We start from the raw sequence: 22861 nt of genomic DNA on the forward strand, positions 1-22861 counted from the left end.
ATAAGAAGCAGACAAATCGAGTGAGGCAACTCTAGTTTCTATTTCAGCTGAAGTACGGATATAGAAAAGAAAACATTCACAGACACACTTCCAGACTGATGAATTAATTCTCTGCAGGAGATGCTGCCGTTCACATTCTGAGTTCATGCAAAGTGAGGGTGTGGAAATGAAAATCTACCGTTGTAGTCCACATTAGAGCAGGGTGCTGCAGGCTAATTCATCGTGCAGTGCTAACTGTATGGCATGTATCAGAAGCCGGCTTTTCAGAGGATTTCCTGTGGGGATCGTGCCAGGCTCTCGTGGGCTGACACAGTCAGTGGAGACGTAAAACCTTCAGAAAATGGAGCGGCAAAGATCCGCTCCAGTTGTTCCCTGAATCGAGGCAGAGTGGGTCAGGGGCTGCTGGGGTGCACGATATCTATGGGCACATAAGGGGATTTCTAAGAACGGTGGGCCCTTTGGGGGCTGGGTATATCATAGATCGTGTTGTTGTGAAACGATTTACTTTGGAAGGTTGAATTTGATGGTGGCAGAATACAGGGTTAATAGCAGGATTCTTAGCAGTGTGGAGGAACAAAAGGATTTCGGGAACTACATCCATAGATCTCTCAAAGTTGCCGCGCAAGTTGGTAGGGTAGTTAAGAAGGCCTGTGGTGCACTGGCTTTCATTAGTCATCGGATTGAATTCAAGAGCCATGAAGCAGTGCTGCAGCTCCATAAAGCCCTGGTTTAGACCACACTTGGAGAATTGTATTTTGTTCTGGTCACCTCACTACAGCTGTGATGTGGATGCATTTGAGAGGGTGCAGAGGAGATTTACCAGAATGCTGACTGGATTAGAGAGCATGTCTTAGGAGGATAGGTTGAGAGGGCTGTGGCTTTTCTCTTAGGAGTGAAGGAGGATGAGAGGTGGCTTGATAGAGGGGGAAGGTAGATGAATGGGGGAGGGGGATTAAGTAAGAAGCTGGGAGATGATAGGAGGAAGGGGTAAAGGGCAGGAGAAGGAGGAATCTGAGAGGAGAGTAGGCTGCGGAAGAAAGGGAAGGAGGAGGGGTACCAGAGGGAGGTGATAGACAGGTGAAGAGAAGAGAAGTGGTGAGAAGGAACCAGAGGGGAGAATGGAAAAAGAGAAAAGGGGAGGGGGATAGAAAGCACCAGATGTGAAAAATTGATGTTCATGCAATCAGGATGGCAGCTAACTAGATGGAATATGAAGTGTTGCTCCTCCAACTGGATTGTCTAGAGATTTGTTCTGCTGCTGATGCTAGTCCTGTGCTCTCCAGTCTCCTAGTCTGACATGTGTTTTCATTCTCTTTCAGATGTCCGAAGGTCGTCGGTGTCAGGTACACCTTCTGGACGACAGGAAGCTGGAACTTCTTGTTCAGGTGAGTGAGGTCAACATCTGTCATATTCAGTGAGAAGTGCGGCCATTGACTCTGCTAGCTCCCTCTGCACTCTCCCTGTTCAAGGCTTTGGACTTCTGCATTTGTATATTATCTATAGTCACTTGGAATTAGAACACTGCTGTGCAGTACAGGCCCTTCGTAGAAAAGTACAGTACAGAAACAGGCCCGTCGGCCCATCCAGTCCCTGTTGAACATTTAAACTGCCTACTCCCATCGACCTGCACTGGGACCATAGTCCTCTTTACTCTTATTAGGCACATACCTATCCAAACTTCTCTCAAACGTTGAAATTGACTCCTCATCTACCACTTGCATTGGCAGCTTGTTCTATGCTCTCACAACCCTCAGTGTGAAGAGGTTCCCCCTCATGTTCCCCTTAAACTTTTCACCTTTCTCCCCCCCAACCCATGACCTCTAGTTGTAGTCCCACCCAACCTCTGTGGAAAAAAAGCCTGCTTGTAACCTACTCTTGAGGTCAATCTACCCTCCATTTTTCTATTAGCCATGTGCCTAGCTAAAAGTCTCCTAAATATTCCTAATGTACCTGCTTCTATCACCACCCCTGCTGGGATGTTCCACACCCTCACCCCTCTCTGTGTAGAAGACCTACCTCTGCCATCCACTCTAAACTTCCCTCCATTTACCTTTAAAGTTTGTCCCCTCATATTGGCCATTTCTGCCCTGGGGAAAAATTCTCCCCAGTCTCTGACTGTCTTCTCAATCTATGCCTTTTATCATTTTCTACACCTCTATCAAGTCACTTCTCAAAACATCATGTTGAAGACTCCTATAAAATAGACATGTGTAAAACATACTTACAGTCTGATGTATGCAATCAGCATAATGGCTTGTTGGTTACGTTACAAGGGATAATCATCCAGAGCTCGGGTCTAATGATACAGAGTTGAGTTCGTTGGGTGCCACAGTATCATAGCGGTTAGTGTGATGCTATTACAGCTCAGGCCGTTCTGGAGTTCGGAGTTGAATTCCGGCATTGTGCTGTAAGATATCTCTGTACGTCCTCCCTGTGGAATGTGTGGATTTTCCCTGGTTGCTCCGGTTTATTCCCACAGTCCATAGACCTGCCAGGTAGGTCAGTTGGTCATTGTAAATTGTCCCAGGATTAGGTTAGTGTTAATCAGGGTTGTGGAGCTGCTGAGGCAGCATGGCTCAAAGGGCTGGAAGGGCCAACTCTCATTGTATCGCTAATTAAAATCTCTCCATGCCACTGGGAAATTAAGGAAATGTCAGAATCAGAATTGAGTTTATTATCACTGTCGTGTGTAATATGGTCACTTGGGTGTAATTGGGCGGCACGGGCTTGTTGAGCCGGAAGGGCCTATTACCGTTATGTATCTCTGAATAAATAACATACAAATAAATAAGAACTTAAGTTTCTTATATGAGACTTGAAGAAGGGTCTTGGCCCAAAACGTCACTATCTGTTCATTTCCATAGACACTGCCTGACCTGCTGAGTTCCTCCAGCATTTTGTGTGTGTAGCTTTGTGGCAGCAGTACATTGCAAAGGCACAGTACTACTATAAATTACAAAATGAATAAACAGTGCATAAAAAAGGAATAGTGAAGTAGTGTTCATGGGTTCGTGGACTTTTCAGAAATCTAGTGGTGGAGGGGAAGAATGTGTGGTTTTAGGCTCCTGTATCTCCCCTTTGGCAGTAGCAATGACAAGAGGGGATGTCCTGGCTGATGGGGGTCCTTAGTGATGAATGCTCTATTTTCGAGGCATCACCTCATTAAAGATGTACTTGATAACACCATAAGACCATAAGCCCTAGGAGCAGAATTTGGACATTCGGGCCATCAAGTCTGCTTTGCCATTCCATCATGACTGATTTATTATACCTCTCTCAACCCTATTCTTCTACCTTCTCCCTGTAACCTTTGACACCCTGACTAATCAAGAACCTATCAATCTCCGCTTTAAGTGTACCTAATGACTTGGCCTCCATGGCCAACTGTGGCAACAAATTCTGACGATTCTCCACCATCTGGCTGAAGAAATTCTTCCTCATCTGTATCTTAAAGGGACATCCCTCTATTTTGAGGCTGTGCCCTCTGGTCCTAGACTCTCCCACTGTAGGAAATGTACTCTCCGCACCCACTCTATCATATTCAATATATGACAGGTTGCAATGTGATCCTACCCCCTGCTTCCAAATTCTTCTAAACTTCAGTGAGTACAGGCCTAGAGCCACAAATTGCTCCTTGTGTTAACCCTTTCACTCCCAGGATCATTCTTGGGAACCTGCTCTGCCTCCTCTTCAATGCCAGCACATCCTTTCTTAGGTCTGGGACCCAGAACTGCTCTCAATACGCCAGCTGTGATCTGGCCATCATCACTTGAGACCAGTGGGGAGGGTTGTGCCCATGATGGAGCTGGCAGAGTTTTTTTAATTATCAGCCTGAGTTAGTTTACTGATGTCCTTCAACTTCAATCCCACAACATGGGAGACCTTTAACTGTACTCGGAAGCGACCCACAGACCAAATATTGTAAAAGGATAGAGGGCCATCAGTGGAAAATGGCTCTGTTCACATGGTGGTGACGGGGGTTGGAGATCAGGTTATTAAAGACCCATTGAAGCCCTCCATTGGTCAGGGTCAGCCACGGACATTGCGTCCCAGCAGTCTATGTGCACACAAGTCAGGACTATGCAATATGGAGAGCAAACTATTGCCCATGCAGCAGGCTCTCCTGTCCGTGCAGCTGATGAATCCAAGGGAACGGCAGACACCATACAATCTGACACCAGTGGTATTGCAGGAGTTGCTAGTCAGCGATGAATTTAACATAGGACTGCCTTAATCACTCCAGCTTTGGATTTTACTTCTTGGGTTACTCCCGAAGCCTTCTCCATGAGTGGGTATAGTTGCAAGGGGGTGGAGGTTTGAGATCAGAGTTTTCCTTCTCCTAGGTGAGCTGCCGACCACGGCTGACGAGCCCCTCTGCCCAAAGTGACTGGTTTTAAGGCAGCAGAAACCCACCTTTGCTGCTTCTCCTGTCAGGAGAAATGGTTCCGCTGGGCTTAGTAGGGAAGCCACAAGTGAAGGCCAGGAGCTGAACTTGGTTGTCAGAGGCTATTTGAGAAGCACACCATTGGGGGTACTTAATAGACAGTGGGAATTTACCCCCAATACCTTCCCCCAATTATGACAACCTTAAGGAAATCATATAACGGAGAATTCATGTCAACAGTGGTTGGTTGAGTATCTTGCCCTTTAGAGTCAGAGTCACACAGAACGCTACAGCACAGAAACAGGTACTTTATCTCATCTAGGCTGTGCAGAATTATATAATTCTTCCTAGTCCTATCGACCCTCACCTGGACCATAGCTCTCCATATCCCTCACGTCCATGTATCTATTCAACCTTCTCTTAAATGTTGCAATCAAATCCACTTCCATTGGCAACTCGTTCAACATGAATAAGTTCCCCCTCAGGTTCCCTTTAAATATTTCACCTTTCACACTTAACCTATGACCTTTAGTTCATGCCTCGCATAACCTCAGTGGAAAAGAGCTGCTTACATTTGCCCTCATAACTTTGCATACCCCTATCAAATCTCATCTCATTCTCCAATGGTACAAGCAATAAAGTTCTAACCTACTCAACCCTGTAACTCAGAGCCCTGTATCTAAAAAGGCATTTTCGAAAGTACGGTTTGAAGAGAAATCTGTTATTCATTCTGAAGCAATCCTAGCCTCTGTGCTTTCCTCACATCTCCCCACACTAACACTCTCCCCACCTCCTTCACAAGCCCTCTCCACCCACTCCCCACATCTCCATCTCAAAACCTCTCACCACACTAACCCTCCCTCGACCTCAAACCTCTCCCCATCTCTTTCACAAGCCCTCTCCACACATTCCCCACATCTCTGTCTCAAAGTCTCTCCCCACCTCCTTCATAAGCCCTCTCCCCACACTCTTCTTCACTATGCCTGCCTGTAACCTTTTGCTCAGGCTATTCTCCTCCAGTAACCCCTGTCTGTAGCTGCAGGTAACCTGATTTATCTGAGACCAGCAGGCAAGATGCTGATGTGACTGGATTTAAAGATAACAATTAGTTTTATCTGTCACGTGTACATCAAAACAGAGTGAAATGCATCATTTTGCAACAAGGTTATGCTAGGGGCAGCCCACAAGTGCCACCCTGCTTCTGGTGCCAATGTAACAAGCCCACAACTCACCAACCCTAACCCTTACGTCTTTGGAATGTGTGAAGAAACCAGAGCACCTGATGAAACCCACACGGTCACGGGGAGAACATACAAACCCCTTACAGACAATGGCAGGAATTAAACCCTAATTGGCGATTGCTGGAGCTCAAGTGTTACACTGATCGCCACACTACCATACCCCCATATTTACTAGACGAGCTCCCACTGTGTTCCGCCTGTGCCTGAGTTGGAACGCTGTGCTTCAGTCCTGCGTGCCTTCACTGCGTGGAGAGGTGGGCAAAACCCTCCATGTGTCTGCACTGCTCTGCGGTTGACATGAGGAGTCTTGGCAGAATGAGGCCAATTCACTCCAACCCGCAGTTCCTCCGTTCCTTGGCAGCTGTCGGAAAATGCACACAGGCACGCGCCCATGTAAACCTGCCCGTACACGCAACTGAGTGCACACACACACAGATGCTGATCATAAGCGTGATCAGACACCCTCTGAGGGACACAGTGAGCACACACGCGCACACACACACACACACACACGCACACGCGCACGCGCACACGCACACACACACACACACACACACACACACACCAGAATCAGGTTTAAAATATGCCGTGAACTTTTCTTTGTATTGTGGCAGCAGTGCAATGTAGGACATTAAAGATTACTATACATCGCAATAAAAATAAAACAAATAAATTATGCAAAAGGTGCATATGACAACACACGTGCATGCATGGGTGCACCGACACATGTGGTTTCTTCAGTTGGACTTCAAACATGCCAGTGCAGTTTTTCTCCAGCACCTTGGAATTGCCTTTAAAACCAAATGTTAGTGAAGGGCGGCTTTCTATTTTAAAACTGAAGTGAAATGTCACTGAACGAGTAGATGACCTGTAGTCAGAATAATCTCTGCCCAGTACACATCTGACTGGCAATTCTGTCACACATGAATTACAGAGATTAACTTGCCTCACTTAACAACCCCGCGACTTAACCGCCTTAACGAACAAGGGCCCTAGTTTTAAAACTCTGCTCCCTGTCTGTAGCAGAGTCCTGGGGGACCGTGGTCTTTAAATGTAGTGCTTGTTTTGGCAAAATGTTAAGTTGCCTTGGTTTCTGCTCTGCTATTTTCATAGTCCTGTTTGGAAAGAAATTTGTCACGTTGACCTTCGGGAAGCTGTTCCCCACTCCGCTCTCTTTTGAATAATCGGAACTGACTGCGCTGTGAGTTCTCGGCATTATTAATTCTGGTCATTACCCCCGTAACTGACAGAACATCCCAGGTATTTTATTCACTTGTGTTTTTCTAGCCTGTCTGTTGGGAAGATCTACAGTTTCTGAGTTTAATAGTTCTTGCAGTGTAGCGGTCTGACACAAATTGTGTCACTTTTCAAAAGACAGCTACACTCACTTTAGTACAATGCAAGTCTTGTGTTTACCTTAATGTGATTTTGTCTTAATTCTCACTCTGTATAGAGATATTTTTGTTCTTTTTGGCTGTCGTATACAGTCTCAGCAGTGGAATATTGAGAGACCCGGATAGAGTGGACGTGGAGAGGATGTTTCCTATAGTGAGGGAGTCTGGAACCAGAGGGCACAGCCTCAGAATATAAAGACAGAATGGACGTGGAGAGGATGTTTCCTGTAGTGAGGGAGTCTAGGACCAGAGTTACAGCCTCAGAATCAAAGGATGGATATCCCTTTAGAACACAGATGAGGAGGAATTTTTTTAGTGGTGAATCTGTGATCACACTTTCTGGCACCAACATGTCATGCCCAAAATATTCCAGTCTACAAACTCCAGCGATGCTGAGTTAACTATAAACGATCTTTCTGAAATTTATAGCTTTTTACAGTAAATAAAAATGCCTTTATCCCTCCATTCCTTTGTACCATGGTTAGCAAAAATCTATAGATCTCAGAAATATAATTAATAATTAACGCAGTGTCATTGGAATTTATAGCAAGGAGGTTCCAAATCTCTCCCTTGCTGTATGTGTTGAGATGTTTCCACCTCTTGCAGAACGCAGGCTTTAGTCCTTAGATCAGGCCCCAGTCCTAGCAGCCCAGGCACTGAAAATAGTTTGGCTGCAAGATCTTTGTGTGTGAGACAGAGAGAGGGAGGGATAGTTGCAAGTATGTGTGAGAGAGAGTTAGGCAGGTGAGGAAAAGAAGAAGGAGGAGGAAAGGGGAAGGAAAAAACACCGGAAAAGAAATTCATGTTCATGCCATCAAGTGGAAGGCTACCTAGATGGAATATGAGGTGTTGCTCCTCCAATCTGAGTGTGGCCTCATCTGGGCAGAAGAGGATATGTCAGAACAGGAAGGGGAGAGGGAATCAGAATTAAAATGTCTGGCCACCAGGAAACTCCATTTTAGGTGAAATGAGCGGAGGTGCTCAATGAAGGGCCCCCCCCCCCCAATTTATGATGGGTCTCACCAACGTAGAGGAGGCCACACCAGGAGTTCCAGACACAGCAGATGACCATAGCAGATTCACAGATGAAGTGTTTCCTCACCTGGAAGGACTGTTTGGGGCCCTGAAGTGACAGAGGAGGTGAATGGGCAGGCGTAGCATTTCTGTCACTTGGGATATGCGCCAGGAGGGAGATTAGTGGGAAGGGACCAGTGGACAAGGGAATCACAGAGAGAGTTACTTGTGGAAAATGGAGTGTGAGGGGGAGAGGTAAAGAGGTGTTTGGTGTGTATGTTTGTTTGCATGCAGTTTGTTTACCAGTCCTGTCGGAGGGTTTCGGCCTGAAACGTCGACTGTACTTTTTTCCATAGATGCTGCCTGCCCTGCTGAGTTCCTCCAGCATTTTGTGTGTTGTTCAGGTTTCCAGCATCTACAGATTTTCTCTTGTTTGTTACCTGTGTGTGTGTGTGTGTGCATGCAGTGTTAATTCATAAGACTGAGTCTTTCCCAGACACAATAGCAGACTATATTTATAGAGGTCTGTAACATCACAAAGCACCCCAAGGCACTTAAGGAGCAAGCATCACATACCCTTGTGACTTGGAGAGACAGTTTGAAATGATGCATAGCTTTAGATCGAAACAGGATAGATATTTAGAGCAATTCACTGGAGAGAGCTGTGTAAAATAGGGCCAGTGTGTTAATGTGAATCTCTCTGTCAGATGAGGCTGCTCAAAACCCTCCCACCATTGACTCGGTCAGCCTGCATTACGGCGGTTTTCTATTTGTGTTGAGCCGTTCCACTAATCCACCAGTGGGCTTGGGCATCACAGAGAGAATAATGTTCTGCGGCGTTTTACCAAATCCTCCCAACAACCCTCAGACCGACAGGGCCGACTTTGGTTGTGCAATTAGAACGCAGAGCAGTACCAGCATGCACAGGTCCAGGCTGTTTAGCCCACAGTGTGCCAAACCAAATAAATCTGTGATCAAATGGCCAACTAAACTCATCCCCTTTGCCAAGATAATGTCCACATCCTTCCATTTTCCTTACATTCATGTGCCTATCTAAATGTCTCTTAAAAGTCTTTAATGTATCTGCCTCTACTGCCACCCCAGGCAGTGCATTCCAGACACCCACCAGCCTGTGTAAAAAACTTTCCCCTCACATCTCCTTTGAACTTACCCCCCTCACCTTCAATGCATGTCCTCTGGTGTTAAACGTTTCAACCCCTGGGGAAAAGATATTGTCTGTATACTCTGTCTATGCCCCTCGTAGTCTTATAATCAGATCTCCCCTCAGCCTCCTTCACTCCAGAGAAAACAGCCCGTTTGTCCAATCTCTCATTATAGCACATGCCCTCTAATCCAAGCAGAATCCTAGCAAACCTCTTCTGCACCCTCTCCAAAGCCTTGACATCCTTTCTTAATGGGGCGACCAGAACTGTAGGCAACACTCCTGATGCAGCCTAACTAGCGTTTTAAAAAGCTGCAACATAACTTATGTCTTCCCAATGGTTCGATACCCCCTTCTGCTATTAAATCAAAGTTGGGTTTATAAGGTACACCTATGCACAGGTGCAGTGCAACACTTATTTACAGCAACATCACGGACACGCAGCGACGTGTAAACACACAAAATGCAGGAGGAACTCAGCAGGTCAGGTAGCATCTGTGGGGGGAAATAAACTGTTAATGTTTTGGGCTGAGGCCCTTCATCAGGACTGGGAAAAAGGGGAAGAAGCCAGAATGGGAATGTGGCAGGGTGGGGGTGAGTACAAGCTGGAAGATGACAGGTGAGACGAGGTGAGGGGGTGGTTTGTTTGTTTATTTACTTATTTGCTTGCTTGCTTACTTACTGAGAATCAGTGTGAATTAGGCCCTTCAAACTGCACCACCCAGAAATCCCCCGATTTAACCCTAGCCTAATCATGAGACAAGTTACAATGACCATCTAACCTACCAACCGGTATGCCTTTGGACTGTGGGAGGAAACCGGAGCACCCAGAGGAAACCCACCTGGTCATGGGGAGAACGTACAAACTCCTTACAGGTAGCAGTGGGAGTTGAACTTGGTTCTGCAAAGTGTTGTGCTAACCACTACGCTACCGTGCCCTCCCCAAAATTTAGATGGATGAGGGAGGGAGGATTAAGTGAGAAGCTATGAGGTGATAGGTGGAAAAGGTAAATCACTGAAGAAGAAAGAATCTGATAGGAGGGGAGAGTCAGGGAACTAAGTTTAAGAGCAATGAGGTAATGTTGTAGCTCTATAAAACTCTGGTCAGACCACACAGAGTATTGTGTGCAGTTCCAGTCACCCCATTCTAGGAAGGATGTGGAAGTTTTAGAGAGGACACAGAGGAGATTTACCAGGATGCTGCCTGAATTAGAGAGCATGTCTTATGAGGATGGATTGAGTAAGCTAGTGCTTTTCTCTTTGAAGCGAAGGAGGATGAGAGATGACTTGATAAAGATGTACAAGATGATAAAGCGTAGATTGAATTGACAGCCAGAGACCTTTTCCCAGGCTGGAAATGGTTAATACCAGGAGGCGTAATTTTAAGGTGATTGGAAAAGTACAGGCAGGGATGTTAGAGGGAAGATTTTGTACACAGAGAGTGGTGGATGCATGGAACACCCTGCCAGGGGAGGTGGTAGAGGCAGATATATTAGGGACATAGACAGGCACATGGATGAGAGAAAAATGGTAGGTTAGATTGATCTTTGCAGTAGGTTAAAAGGTTGACACAATATCGCGGAACATAAGTAGTGCAAAAAAAGAGACCAAAAACAGTGAGGTAATGTTCATGGGTTGCTTCATTGTTCATTCAGAAATCTCATGGTAGAGGGGAAGAAGCTGTTCCTGAAATGCTGATTATGTGGCCGCAGGCTCCTATACCTCCTCCTTGATGGTAACAATGAGAAGAGGCAGGTCCTGGGTGGTGGGGGTCTTAATGATGGATGCCGCTTTTTAAGGCATCCCCTTTTGAAGATGTCCCTGATGGTGGGATGGGGGGGGGGGGGGGTAAGTAGAGGATATTTCCTTGCAATTCACTTTTGAAATCTTCATATGGCTGCAGTGATTGTCTCCAGGTTTGGGCTGTTCAGGGAATTAGATTCATGTTATTTATGAAAGCTAGCTGTGGCATTCAGGTTCCAAATTAATGCCTGCCTCTTCCAACTCTTGATACATCATCGATGAATCTTTTAATCTGCAGCTCCTCACAGATGCTAAAATATAATACTGCTCTGTTTCAGTGGTTGGGGATGGTGGAGTGACTATAAAACTCTGAGATTTCCTGCACTCTGTTACCACTTTAAAAGAAGCCAGATCTACTTTCACAGAGTGGTTTGCGTTCTGCACCACTGCCAATGCAGAATGAATGAACTAACTGTGTGAGTCCGGCTCTGAAGTGCTCACATGGTTTCAGGGTGGATTAGTTCCCAAAGTGAGGCAGTTACTGGGATGGCTAGAGAAAGGAAGGTGGGGGGCACAGAGGGGCTCTCACACTGAAGGGAAGCAAATGCCCCAGGATCCAGCAGTGAACCAGTCTCACTTTGAAGGAAGCGACGCCTTACCATCAGGCAGGAGGTTCCGCGCCACCAGGTTCGGGAACTGTTACTACCCTACAGCCATCAGCCTCCTGAATCACCGTGGATAACTTCACTCACCTCAACGCTGAACTGGTTCCACAGTCTATGATTGGACTTTCAAGGACTCTACAACTCATGTTCTCGGCTATCCATCTTGTACTCCTTCCCCTCCCCCTACCTTACTCTGGCTTCTTCCCCCTTCCTTTCCAGTCCTGATGAAGGATCTCAGCCCAAAATGTCAACTCGTTATTCCCCTCCATAGCCCTTTTGAGGTTCACCAACATTTTGTGTTACTCTGGATTTACAACATTTACAGAATCTCTTGTATTCTCATGATTATTTTTGTTTATCTCAGTTGGTCTTTTTTTTCCATATTGGCTGTTTGTCAGACTATGTTTATGTATCGTTTTCATTAATTCTATTGCTTTTTTATATTGTCCTGTAAATGCCTGCAAGAAAATTAATTGCAAGGTAATTTATGGTGACATATAAATACTTCGATATTAAACTTACTTAAAAAAATCTCCTCAGCAGCATAACAGTTTGTGTAACGTTATTACAGTGCCAGCCCTAGATCTGGGGTTCAATTCCCACCACCCTCTGTAAGGAGTTTTATATATTCTCCCTGTAACTGTGCAGGTTTCCTCCCACATTCCAAAGACGTATGGTTAGAGTTAGTGAGTTGTGGGCATGCTATATCAGTTCTGTCTATTGCAACATGATTTATTTTGACACACAAGGAGGCCATTTGGCACATTAGGATCTGTGCTGGCTCCCAGCAGGGAAATCCTTAAGGCCTCTTCCCATTTCCGTGTACGAATTCTTGCAACTTGTTCTCAAGTCAAGTTTATTACCATCTGCACAAGAACAGCGAGGCAGAGGTATAATGAAAAACTTACTTGCAGCAGCATCACAGGCATAGAACCACAGACAACTCCTAGAATATACATTATACATTACTGTACATATGTCTTAAACATGTATATTATAGTTAGGGTGCCTAAGACTTTTGCACAGTTCTGTATTTGTCAATGAGGGACAAGTTTGTAAATAAAAGTTCAAAGTAAATTAATTATCAAAGTACATATATGTCAACATATAAACCTTGAGATTAATTTTCTTGCGGGCATACTCAATAAATCTGTAATAGAATAATAACCATAATAAAATCAACGAAGGACCAAACCAGAAGGATGGGCAGATGGCCAGTGTGCAAATACAAGAAGAAAGAAACAACTGACTTCTGAAAGTTCCTTGCATTAAAAATATCAGAATCCAAGATAGTGTTCCTTTGCTGAGGTATGATTCAGAATAATAATAATAAATAATCAATAAATATTGAGAAAATTAGATGAAGAATCCTTGAAAGTGAGTTGTGGGAACATCTCAATGATGGGGCAAGTCAAGTTGAGTGAAGTTAATCCCTTTCGGTTCAAGTGCCTGAATGGCTGAGGGATAATAACTGTTCTTGAACCTGGTGGTGTGGGTCCTGAGGTTCCTGTACCTTCTTCCTGATGTCATCAGTGAGAAGAGACCATATCCTGTGTGGTGGGGGTCCTTGATGATGGATGTTGTTTTCCTGCAACAACATATCACGTAGATGTGCTCAGTGGTGAAGACGGCTTTACCTGTGATGGGCTGGTCTACTGCTTTTTGTAGTAAATCTGGTGGAAGCAAAGAATATTGGGAATGGTGAGGATAGAGCACCACGGCGGGGGTGTGGGACAGGTGACAGAGGAGTACCCGGGGGGGGGGGGGGAGATAGCACAGGTGCAGACACACCCAACCCTGAGACAGCAGCTCTGATTCTAAACAATTAGTTTACTGATCATTACAGATTGTCTCTCTGGTGCTCTCCCTCTCCCTGCCCCCTTCCCACTCCCAGTCCACAATAGAGACCCATATCAGAATCAGGTTTATCATCACTCATATATGTCATGACATTTGTTTTCTTTTGCAGCAGCAGTAAAGTGCAATATATAAAATTACTCCAGTACTGTGCAAAAGTCTAAGGCTCCTTAGTTTTATTTATATATACACACACACACACCAAGGACTTTTGCACAGTACTGTAAATTATGCAAGTCAGTGGAGAGAGAAAGAGCTGGGCAAATACAAGACCTTAGTGCATAAAAGTGATATAATCAAAGAGAAGTCCATGGTAGTGTAAGAAGTGGTTCATAATTGTTGGATTGGACAGTTTGATTGTTATTTTCTTTGCAGCTTAATTGCTAGAATTTTTATAACTTCTTATATACATGTAACTGTTTAGTATGTTTCCCAGTCATCACAGTATGTATATGCAATTATTCAGTTTGTCACAACAGCTTGTGCTCAGCTCGTGGCCTCATTATGTATATACATTTTTTCAGTGTGTCTCCTAGTGGTTACATTTGTATGATTCTGGAAAGCTCTGGAAGCTTCTCTGGTGCTGCAGTATTTAAATAGGGGCTATGTGATAGGACTCTTACCTGTAAATTTGAATAAAATGTTCCTTAGCTGTGGATTTTAAAAAAGTCTGACTATAAAGCAGTGCCATTTTTTGCTCTTCTCTCTGTCCTCTGTCCATTTTTTGATTTTCTTTATTCAATAATGCTTAATAAACCGATTGTGAAGCAATGAGATTTGTATCTCTTTCCAAGCTTCTGAAAGATCCTTGGATTAAAAACATCGGAATCCATCATAATGTTCCATTGCTGAGGAAGGGAATCAGGTTGTGCAGTTCAGTTCAAGAACCTGTTGGTTCTCTCACATATGCCCTGTCTTCCCCTATGATTCTTTTGCTTCTTATTTACACTGGGGTTAATTTACAGTGGGCAGTTAACCAACCAGCAGTCTTTGGGATGTAAGAAGAAACTGGAGCTCCTCGAGAACAGAAACTCCAGAGTGGTAGAGGGTGGTATCAAATCTGGGCCACTGGAGATGTGGTACAAGCTGCTGTTTAGTGACCACGAGCGTGCGTTTCGAGTGTAGGATACAACAGCGCCAGTAAACAGAAGTTGGACAGGACCAGAGTCTTGTCTGTGAGATCTTCACGGACTTTGGTTAGGTATGTGGATTGAGGGGTATGGAGGATCTTGGTCTACGTTCTGGTCGATGGGACTTGGCAGAATAACAGTTCAGCATGGACTAGATGGGCCAAAGGGCCTGTTTCCATGCTGTAGTGCCCTATGACTGTATCGGTCTATGAATTTGTTTATCTGACATTGTGGTCAAACCTGGTCAGTACATGATAAACAATATTTGGCAGTTAGCACAGCAGTTTATAGCACAAACATTCACCAGTCAAGATTCAATTCTCACCATTGTTTCTACATTCTTCTGTGACTGCATGGGTTTCCTCCCACATCCTACAGACACCTGGGTTAGGGGTGGTGAGTTGTGGGCATGCTATGTTGGCACTAGAAGCGTGGCAACACTTGCAGGCTGCCCCCTCGTCCCAGCACTGCCTCAGACTATGTTGATCGTTGACACAAACAGAGCATTTCCCTGTATCTTTGATGGTAAATAAAGCAAATCTTTAAACAGAAGTTAGCCACACCAAAGCTAACTCTTGTCTGCAAGATCTTCACAGACTCTGTTGACTTAATATTCCGGTCAAAGAAAATATTTACTAACTGGGTCAGTACACGGTAGACCTTTGTAGAATTTGGACTGGGTTGATATCGAAAGACCTGCCTCCCTCCCCAGATCTCAGGCAGATGGTGAGGAACTCAGCTTGTCTGTGTGTAACCTGCCCTCGAAGCAGCTGAGCTGAAACAGGTCATCGGGGTCCACAAGCATGAGTTTTTAATTAACTTTTGACTTGAAGGTGAAATTCTTCTGCGGGAGAATGTACAGCCCAGGAACAGGCCCGCTGGCCCTTGGTGTCTGGGCTGACCATAATGCAAATTTAAACTAATCTCACTGTCTGCATAACAGAATCAGAATCAGGGTTAATATCACTGGCATATGCCATGAAATGCGTTGTTTTGCAGTAGCAGTACAGTGAAATACATTTTAAAAATTGCTATTTTAGTTAAAATAAGAAATATATATATATATATAAAATATTTAAAAAATAAATGGATAGTGCAAGAAGGGAGCAAAATAGTGAGTGTCATAGGTTCCTGGACTGCTCAGAAATCTGATGGCAGAGGGGAAGAAGCTGTCCCTAAAATGCTGAGTGTGGGTCTTCAGGCTCCTGGTTGCATCAGTGCCTGCTATGGAACAGCAGTGAATAGAAAATCCTACTGAAAGTGGTGGATACATCCCAGCCCATCATGTTCATGATGGATGCTGCCTTCTTGAGACATCACCTTTCGGTGATGTGTCAGGGAATATAGAGGAGCCTTGACCTATAAGCAGAGCAGTGGAGGCGATGTAGTGGGTGACGATCAATTTAATAATAAACTGCAAAAATGGCAAGCCACGAGGGCCGCAAAACAAGAGAGAACAGAAACCAAACATGAAACACAACAAAGCAAGCAGGGAGGGTGAAAGATAGAAGCAACTTGTTGATTCTGTTTGGTTCAATGAGTGAACAAGGACTGTGGATGACAGCAGGGTTTTTAAATAGGCTGCAGGTGATGAGTCTGGGACGAGTGGCAGGCGACTCCGATTAGCTGGATGAAGCTCGAAAGCTGGCTGCATGTGCAGGCCTGACAAGGTGTCCTTGTTGGTGGGGAGACAAGTGCCTGTGGTGGAGATGGCTGAGTTTACAACCCTCTGCAGCCTTTTCTGATCCTGTGCATTGGGACCAGTCAGAATGCTCTCCCTGGTATCCCTATAGATATTTGCTAGAGCCAAAGGGTCTCGGCCCAAAACATTGACTGCTCGTTTCAACTAATGCTGCCCAACCTGCTGAGTTCATCCAGCTTGTTTGTAATGAAGTATATCCACTGGCATGCCTTCTTTCTGATTGCATCAATATGTTGGGACCAGGATGGGTCTTCAGAGACATTGATATCCAGGAATCTGAAGCTGTATAATGGGCGAACAATGTCTCAGTGGGCAGAGCCACCCCCTCACAGCGCCGTAGAGTGAAGCTCAAACTTGTCCTTAAGTACTGTCTGTGTGGAGTTTGCATGTTCTCCAGATTCTTCTACATCTCAGAGACGTGCGGTTTGGTAGTGTGTGGGTGAGGGGTTGTGTCTGTGGGGAGTTGATATACGATTAATTAAGTTGGTATAGGATTAAAGCAGGATTCGTGTAAATAAGTGGTTGATGGTCAGTCTGGCCTTGATGAACTGAAGGGTCTTTTCCCATCCCCTTATGACCTCCTGGCGGGAGATTCACAACATCATGATAACCAGCATACTTCTGCTCCCAAGAATGAGGCTGAGGCATTAGACCACTTTATGAGTATTGTGGGTAGTTTTGACCTACATCTAAGAAAGGATGTATTGGCATTGGAAAGGGTTCAGAAGAGGTTCACTAGAATGATTCTGGGAATGAAAGGGTTAACGTATGAGGAGCATCTGATTGCTCTGGGCCTGTATTCACTGAATTTTAAAAGAATGAGGGGGAATCTCATTGAATCTTATGGAATATTGAAAGGCCTAGACAGAGTGGATGTGGAGAGGATGTTTCCTGTTGTGGGAGATTCTCAGAGCAGAGGGCAAAGCCATGGGTGTCCCTTTAGATGATGTGGAATTCCTGTAGCCTTTGGATGGTGAATGTGTGGATTTTATTGCCACAGATGGGCATGGAAGCCAAGTCACTGGGTATATTTAAAGCAGAGATTGATAGGTTCTTGATTAGTCAGGGCAGCAAAGGTTCCATGAAAAGGCAGGAGAATGAGGTTGAGAGGGAAAATAAATCGGCCATAATGGCATGGTCCATAAGGCCTAATTCTGCTCCTTTGTCTAATGGTCTACCTCTCAGCCTCTCCTTCTTTCTCCTCACCTGCGATCAGAAGTGCTCCTGCAGGGAGATTATAATAGAAGTGATGAGCAGAAGGAGCAAGTCTTCTTCCCTGAGTGCAGTTTGTCCCTGAAGATATAGTTTTGGGAAATGAAGGCCATTGACAGACATAGAAATTTCCGCCCTGTTACATGTACTATCTGAGGACTGCTGGCACAAGAACCCTAAGACATAAGGGCAGAATTAGGCCATTCGGCCCATTGAGTCTGCTCTGCCTTTCCATTATGGTTGATCCATCATATCCCTCAACCCCATTCTCCTGCCTTCTCCGTATAACTTTTGACACCCTGACTAATCAAGAACCTATCAACCCAATGGCCTTCACAGCCATCTGTGGCAATGAATTCCACAGGTTCACTATCTAAGCAAATTCCTCCTTATCGCTGCTGTAAAAGGGCATCCCTTTATTCTGAGGCCGTGCCCTCTGGTCCTAGACTCCCCCACTATAGGAAACATCCTCTCCACATCCTCTCGATCCAGGCCTTTCAATACTTGGTAGGTTTCAATGAGGTCTGGCCTCATTTTCTGAACAGGCTTGGAACTATCCAATGAACTTCATACGTTAACCCTTTAATTCCACACAAACCTGACATCATTTTATTTAAGTATAGAGCATACCAACTGACAATCCAATCTTCATGGACGTCCTCCTATTCTGAGACTGTCCTCTCGGGTCCTAAACTATCCCCACTGCAGAAACCCAGAGCGAAAACTTTGAAATGAACAAAAGCAAAGTCAAACCAGAAAATAAGCTGTAAAGTTGATGGATTGAAAGGATACAGTAAAATTTTAACAATTCCCAGTGCTCCTGAGGAATTGAGGAAAGAATGTGGAGACGTTTTCTTGGCACCAAGTCCAAGTAATAAGAGTAGCTAAGACCTGCTTCCTTTTCCCACTGCAGTCTCCAGTCAGTGTAGCCCTCACTAACAAGATAAAGTTCTCTGCCAATGATCTGAAATGAAATGAGTTTGCTCATTGCCATCCTGGTTCCCAAAGAAAAGACCCTTGTCTTAGTGTTGGATCCTGACACTTCTGCAATTCAAAGAGTCTTCAAAAGCCAGGAATAAAACTTGTTACTGATGGCCGTTTTATTAAATCTTTGTTCATTTGTTATGTGCCGTGTTGTATGATGTGGGCGATCATGGTCTTTCCATGTTTATCATTATTCTTGGTAAACTTTTCTAAAGAAGTGGTTTGCCATTGCCTCTTTCTGTGCAGTGTCTTTACAAGATGGGTCTCCCCAGCCATTATCAATACCCTTCAGAGATTGTCTGCCTGGCATCAGTGGTCGCATAACCAGGACTTGTGATATGTACTGGCTGCTCATACGACCTGCTCCCATGACTTCACAAGACCCTGATCAGGGGGGCTAAGCAGGTGCTACACCTTGCCCAAGGGTTACCTGCAGGCTAGCGAAGGGAAGGAGCACCTTACACCTCCTTTGGTAGAGACATATCTTCACCGTCACCCTATAAAATAAATTTAAGTATTATTAAATTTATCAACAGTGGAAAACAAAGAGGAGCCAGGAGAACAAAGAAAAGAAAAAGGGAAAAAGCAGTTTTGGTCAAAGTACATATCTGAGATTCACTTTCTTGCAAGCATTCACAGTAGATCTAAGAAGCACAATAGAATCAAAAGGCCGCACCAAACAGGACAGATGAACAATCAGTGTGCAAAAGACAACAGACTGTGCAAATACAGAATGAAAAAAGTAATAAGTCACTTCATACTCAGACTAGAATCAGAATCAGGTTTAATATCACCGACATAAGTCGTGAAATTTGTTGTTATGCGGCAGCAATACATTGAAATACACAGTTAAATTACAGTAAATGTCCCTTCAGAAATCAGATGGCAGAGGGCAAGAAGCTGTTCCTGAAACATTGAATGTGAGCCTTCAGGCTTCTGTATCTCCTTGATGGTAGCTATGAGAAGAGGGCATGTCCTGGGTGCTGTGGGTCCTTGGTGATTTACTGGATGCTGGGGAGTGGTTGGGCTGACTGAATTCACATCTTTCTGCAGCTTCTTTCGATCCTGTGCAGTGACACCTCCCTCCCCACACTACTAGATGGTGATGCTGCCAGTTAAAATATCAGAGATAACAAAAGGTCCAAGGTACATTTATTATTAAAGCATGTATGTTCCAGTTCCAGTTAACCTAAGAAGTTTCCAGAAACATCTGTACCATAAGTATTGGAAGATTCACTGAACAATAACCCTGATTAAATAAGTGATTATATAAAAATACAAACAAGATAGGAAAGTTAAACTACAAGAAAAATAACAATTCTACACCGAGGTCCAACGCCAATATTTACAGCACAATCCAATGAACCAGCAGTTTCAGCCGTTGTGGAAAATGAACAATTCATAAAGGGATATAGGTCTTGTTCGAAGTGTGTTTATGTTACCATATACTACCTTGAGTTTCATTTTCCTGCCGGCATTCACTGTCTAACAAAGAAATACAATAGAAGCAAAGAAAAATTCCACACAAAGATAGACAAATAACAAATGTGCAAAAGAAGATAAACTGTGAGATAGAAAATAAACAAATAGACAGAGAGACACAGACAGACAGATGGATAAATTGACAGCCAGATTGATAGATAAACACACAGACATTTGGATAGACTCAGCTAGATAAATAGACAGAGACTCATACTGATAGAAAGACAGACAGACAAACACACAGACCATAAGACACAGGAGCAGAATTAGGCCATTTGTTCCATCATACTGGGAACATGAGTTGTGAATCGTTGAAAGTGAATCCATAGGTTGTGGAGTCAATGCATTCTGGGGCTTTTCATTTTGTGAAGCTGAGGTTATTACTGTCTGGATGCACCTTGAGGTTGGAACACTGACTGCACACAAGCTGTGGCTTTTCCTTCAGCTAAAGTTGAAGCAATTTTTCCACCTCTATTGAAAGCCCCAGTGAATAAATTTCTCCCCCCTTGCCTCCTTTTCCAAGGGTGATTCTTCCAAAGTGCGAGGTACGTCTTCACTTCCAAACCTTGTGTAAACCACTTGGCAATGTTTCAAAGCCTTTGGTTTTACGCCTAAATTAATGGTGCATTGTTGTTTCAAAGGAAATGCTGACTGGGGTGCAGGAAAAGGGAATTCTACCAGTAGAGTCAGACAGCATGGAAGTAGGCCCTACGGGACAATGTGTTTACACCAATTGTGTTCCCAGTGAGTGAGTCTCATCTGCCCACATTTGGCCCACAGCCTTCTCAATCTCACCAAGCCATGTACTTACCTGGAAGTGGAAGCTTTAGAGAGGGTGCAGAGGAGATTTACCAGGATGCTGCCTGGATTAAAGAGCATGTCTTCCGAGGAGAGGCTGAGCGAGCTGGGGTGTTTTCTCTTTGGGCGAAGGAGGATGAGAGGAGACTTGATAAAGGTGTATAAGTTGATGAGCTAATAAAGTGGACAGCCAGTGCCTTTTTCCAAAGGTGGAAATGGCTAATATGAGAGTAACTGTTTTTAGGTGATTGGAGCAAAGTTGAAGGGGGATGTCAGAGATAGGTTTTTTACACAGAGAGGAGGTGGGTGCTGGAACATGTTTCCGGGGTGGTGGTAGAGTCAGACACATTAGGAAGATTTAGGTGATGGATGCTGCCTTCTTGAAGCACCACTTCTTGAAGATTTAGCAAAAAAGATTGACACAGGTACTGTGGGCTGAAGAGCATGTTTCTGTGTTGCAGGACTGCACCTTCGTAAGAAGAGCTGGCAACAATCACAGCTCAAATAGGTGACAAGATTAATGTATTCAGAGGAAGTAATTACCATTTTGTGAAAGCAACAGAGCTGGGTACACTCCTTATTGGCAACTGTCAGCAGGGGTGCCATTGATGTGAAGCTATCTTCTTCGCTGTGATTGAACTCGAGATTTACAACATCATTTCTCGGGGAACAAAGAAAGCAATTTTTCTCTTCGTGATTGACAGTATCCTTCCTGGGAGCTTGTGATCCTCTCTGAGTCTGTAAGGACTGCCTGTCAGTGCTCTGCGGTTTAACTAGGTTCATCTGTAGCACAGATGGAGTTTACGATTGATTTAAATTGATTTTGAAGTCTTTGAGTTTAAAAGTAAGTGATTGACGTGCATTCTGCCTCCAGTTCCCTCTGCAGTTCATTTCATCAACATCTCCGCACTCACGGTGGAATCAGAGCATTGAGAAATGTTTGAAAATTACAATCAGAAGTCCAAATGAGACTGAACTCGTGTTTTAAGACATTAATGTTCCACTGAAAAGGTTATACCAGCAGCATACTTTAAATCCTTATGAGCCAAAAAAGCAGCAGAATGAAAATCAGGTTTATTATTACTGGCATATTCATGAAATTTGTTATCTTTACATCAGCAGTACAATGCAATACACAATAATAGAAAAAACATGAATTACAGTAAATATGTATGTATAATATGTATATATCTTGTAGTTAAATTAAACAAGTAGTGCAAACATAGAAATAATGTAGTGAGGTAGTGTTAATGGGTTTACTGTTCATTCAGAAATTGGATGGTAGTGAGGAAGAAGCTGTCCCTGAATCGTTGAGTGTGAGCCTTCAGGCTTCTGTACCTCCTCCCTGATGGTAGCAGTGAGGGCAAGGCACTACATGGGTGGTGGGAGTCCTTAATGATGGGTGCCAGCTTTTTGAGGAGCTGCTCCTTGAAGCTATCCTGGATACTGCTGCGGCGAGTGCTCATGACAGAGCTGACTAAGTTTACAACTCTCTGCAGCTTATTTCAATCCTGCGCAATGGCCACCCTCCCCACCACCCCAAAAGAGACAGTGATGCTGCCAGTCAGAATGCTCTCCAAGGTGTATCTGTCGAGATTTTAGAGTGTCTTTGGTAACATACCAAATCTCCTCAAACTCCTAATGAAATATAGCTGCTGTTGTGCCTCTTTGTTATCAAATCAACTCTTTGAGTGATTATACAGAAAGTTTGAATAACTCATCAGTTAATAACTGTTTGGGGTGATTGATAAGTTCGTGGCCTATGGTAGAAGGAGATGTTATTAACTTCAAACTTTCTGCATAATCACTCAAAGAGTTGAACTGCATGTATGTGTAACGAGAGCTGTATAACTCATCTCCTTCTACCTTAGGTCACAAACTTATCAATCACCGCTGCTGTGGACCACTTCTGCAGGTCCAAGACGCCGACATCTACAAAGAAGGGATCAGTATGCTCCACGGCCGCTGGACTAAGTGTGTAAATGTAGGAGGGGACTATGTTGAAATATAAATGTGCTAGGTTTTCTAAAATTGACTCCTTCTACCTTAGGCCACAAACTTATCAATCACCCCTTGCAAACAAACATGCAAGC

General features: G+C 44.2%; 1 protein-coding gene across 2 annotated transcripts in view; it reads left to right on the top strand.

The window, feature by feature from the left end:
• The window catches only part of frmd4a (FERM domain containing 4A), a 359939-nt gene that overhangs the window by 131369 nt on the left and 205709 nt on the right, over window positions 1–22861 (top strand). For both annotated transcript variants that reach the window (XM_059987419.1, XM_059987418.1), the window contains exon 2: window positions 1320–1385. In XM_059987419.1, the coding sequence (XP_059843402.1) occupies window positions 1320–1385 (66 nt within the window). The remainder of the gene's footprint in view (window positions 1–1319; window positions 1386–22861) is intronic.

Source organism: Hypanus sabinus, chromosome 13 (genome assembly GCF_030144855.1).
Source record: "Hypanus sabinus isolate sHypSab1 chromosome 13, sHypSab1.hap1, whole genome shotgun sequence".
NCBI classification, from domain to species: Eukaryota; Metazoa; Chordata; class Chondrichthyes; order Myliobatiformes; family Dasyatidae; genus Hypanus; species Hypanus sabinus.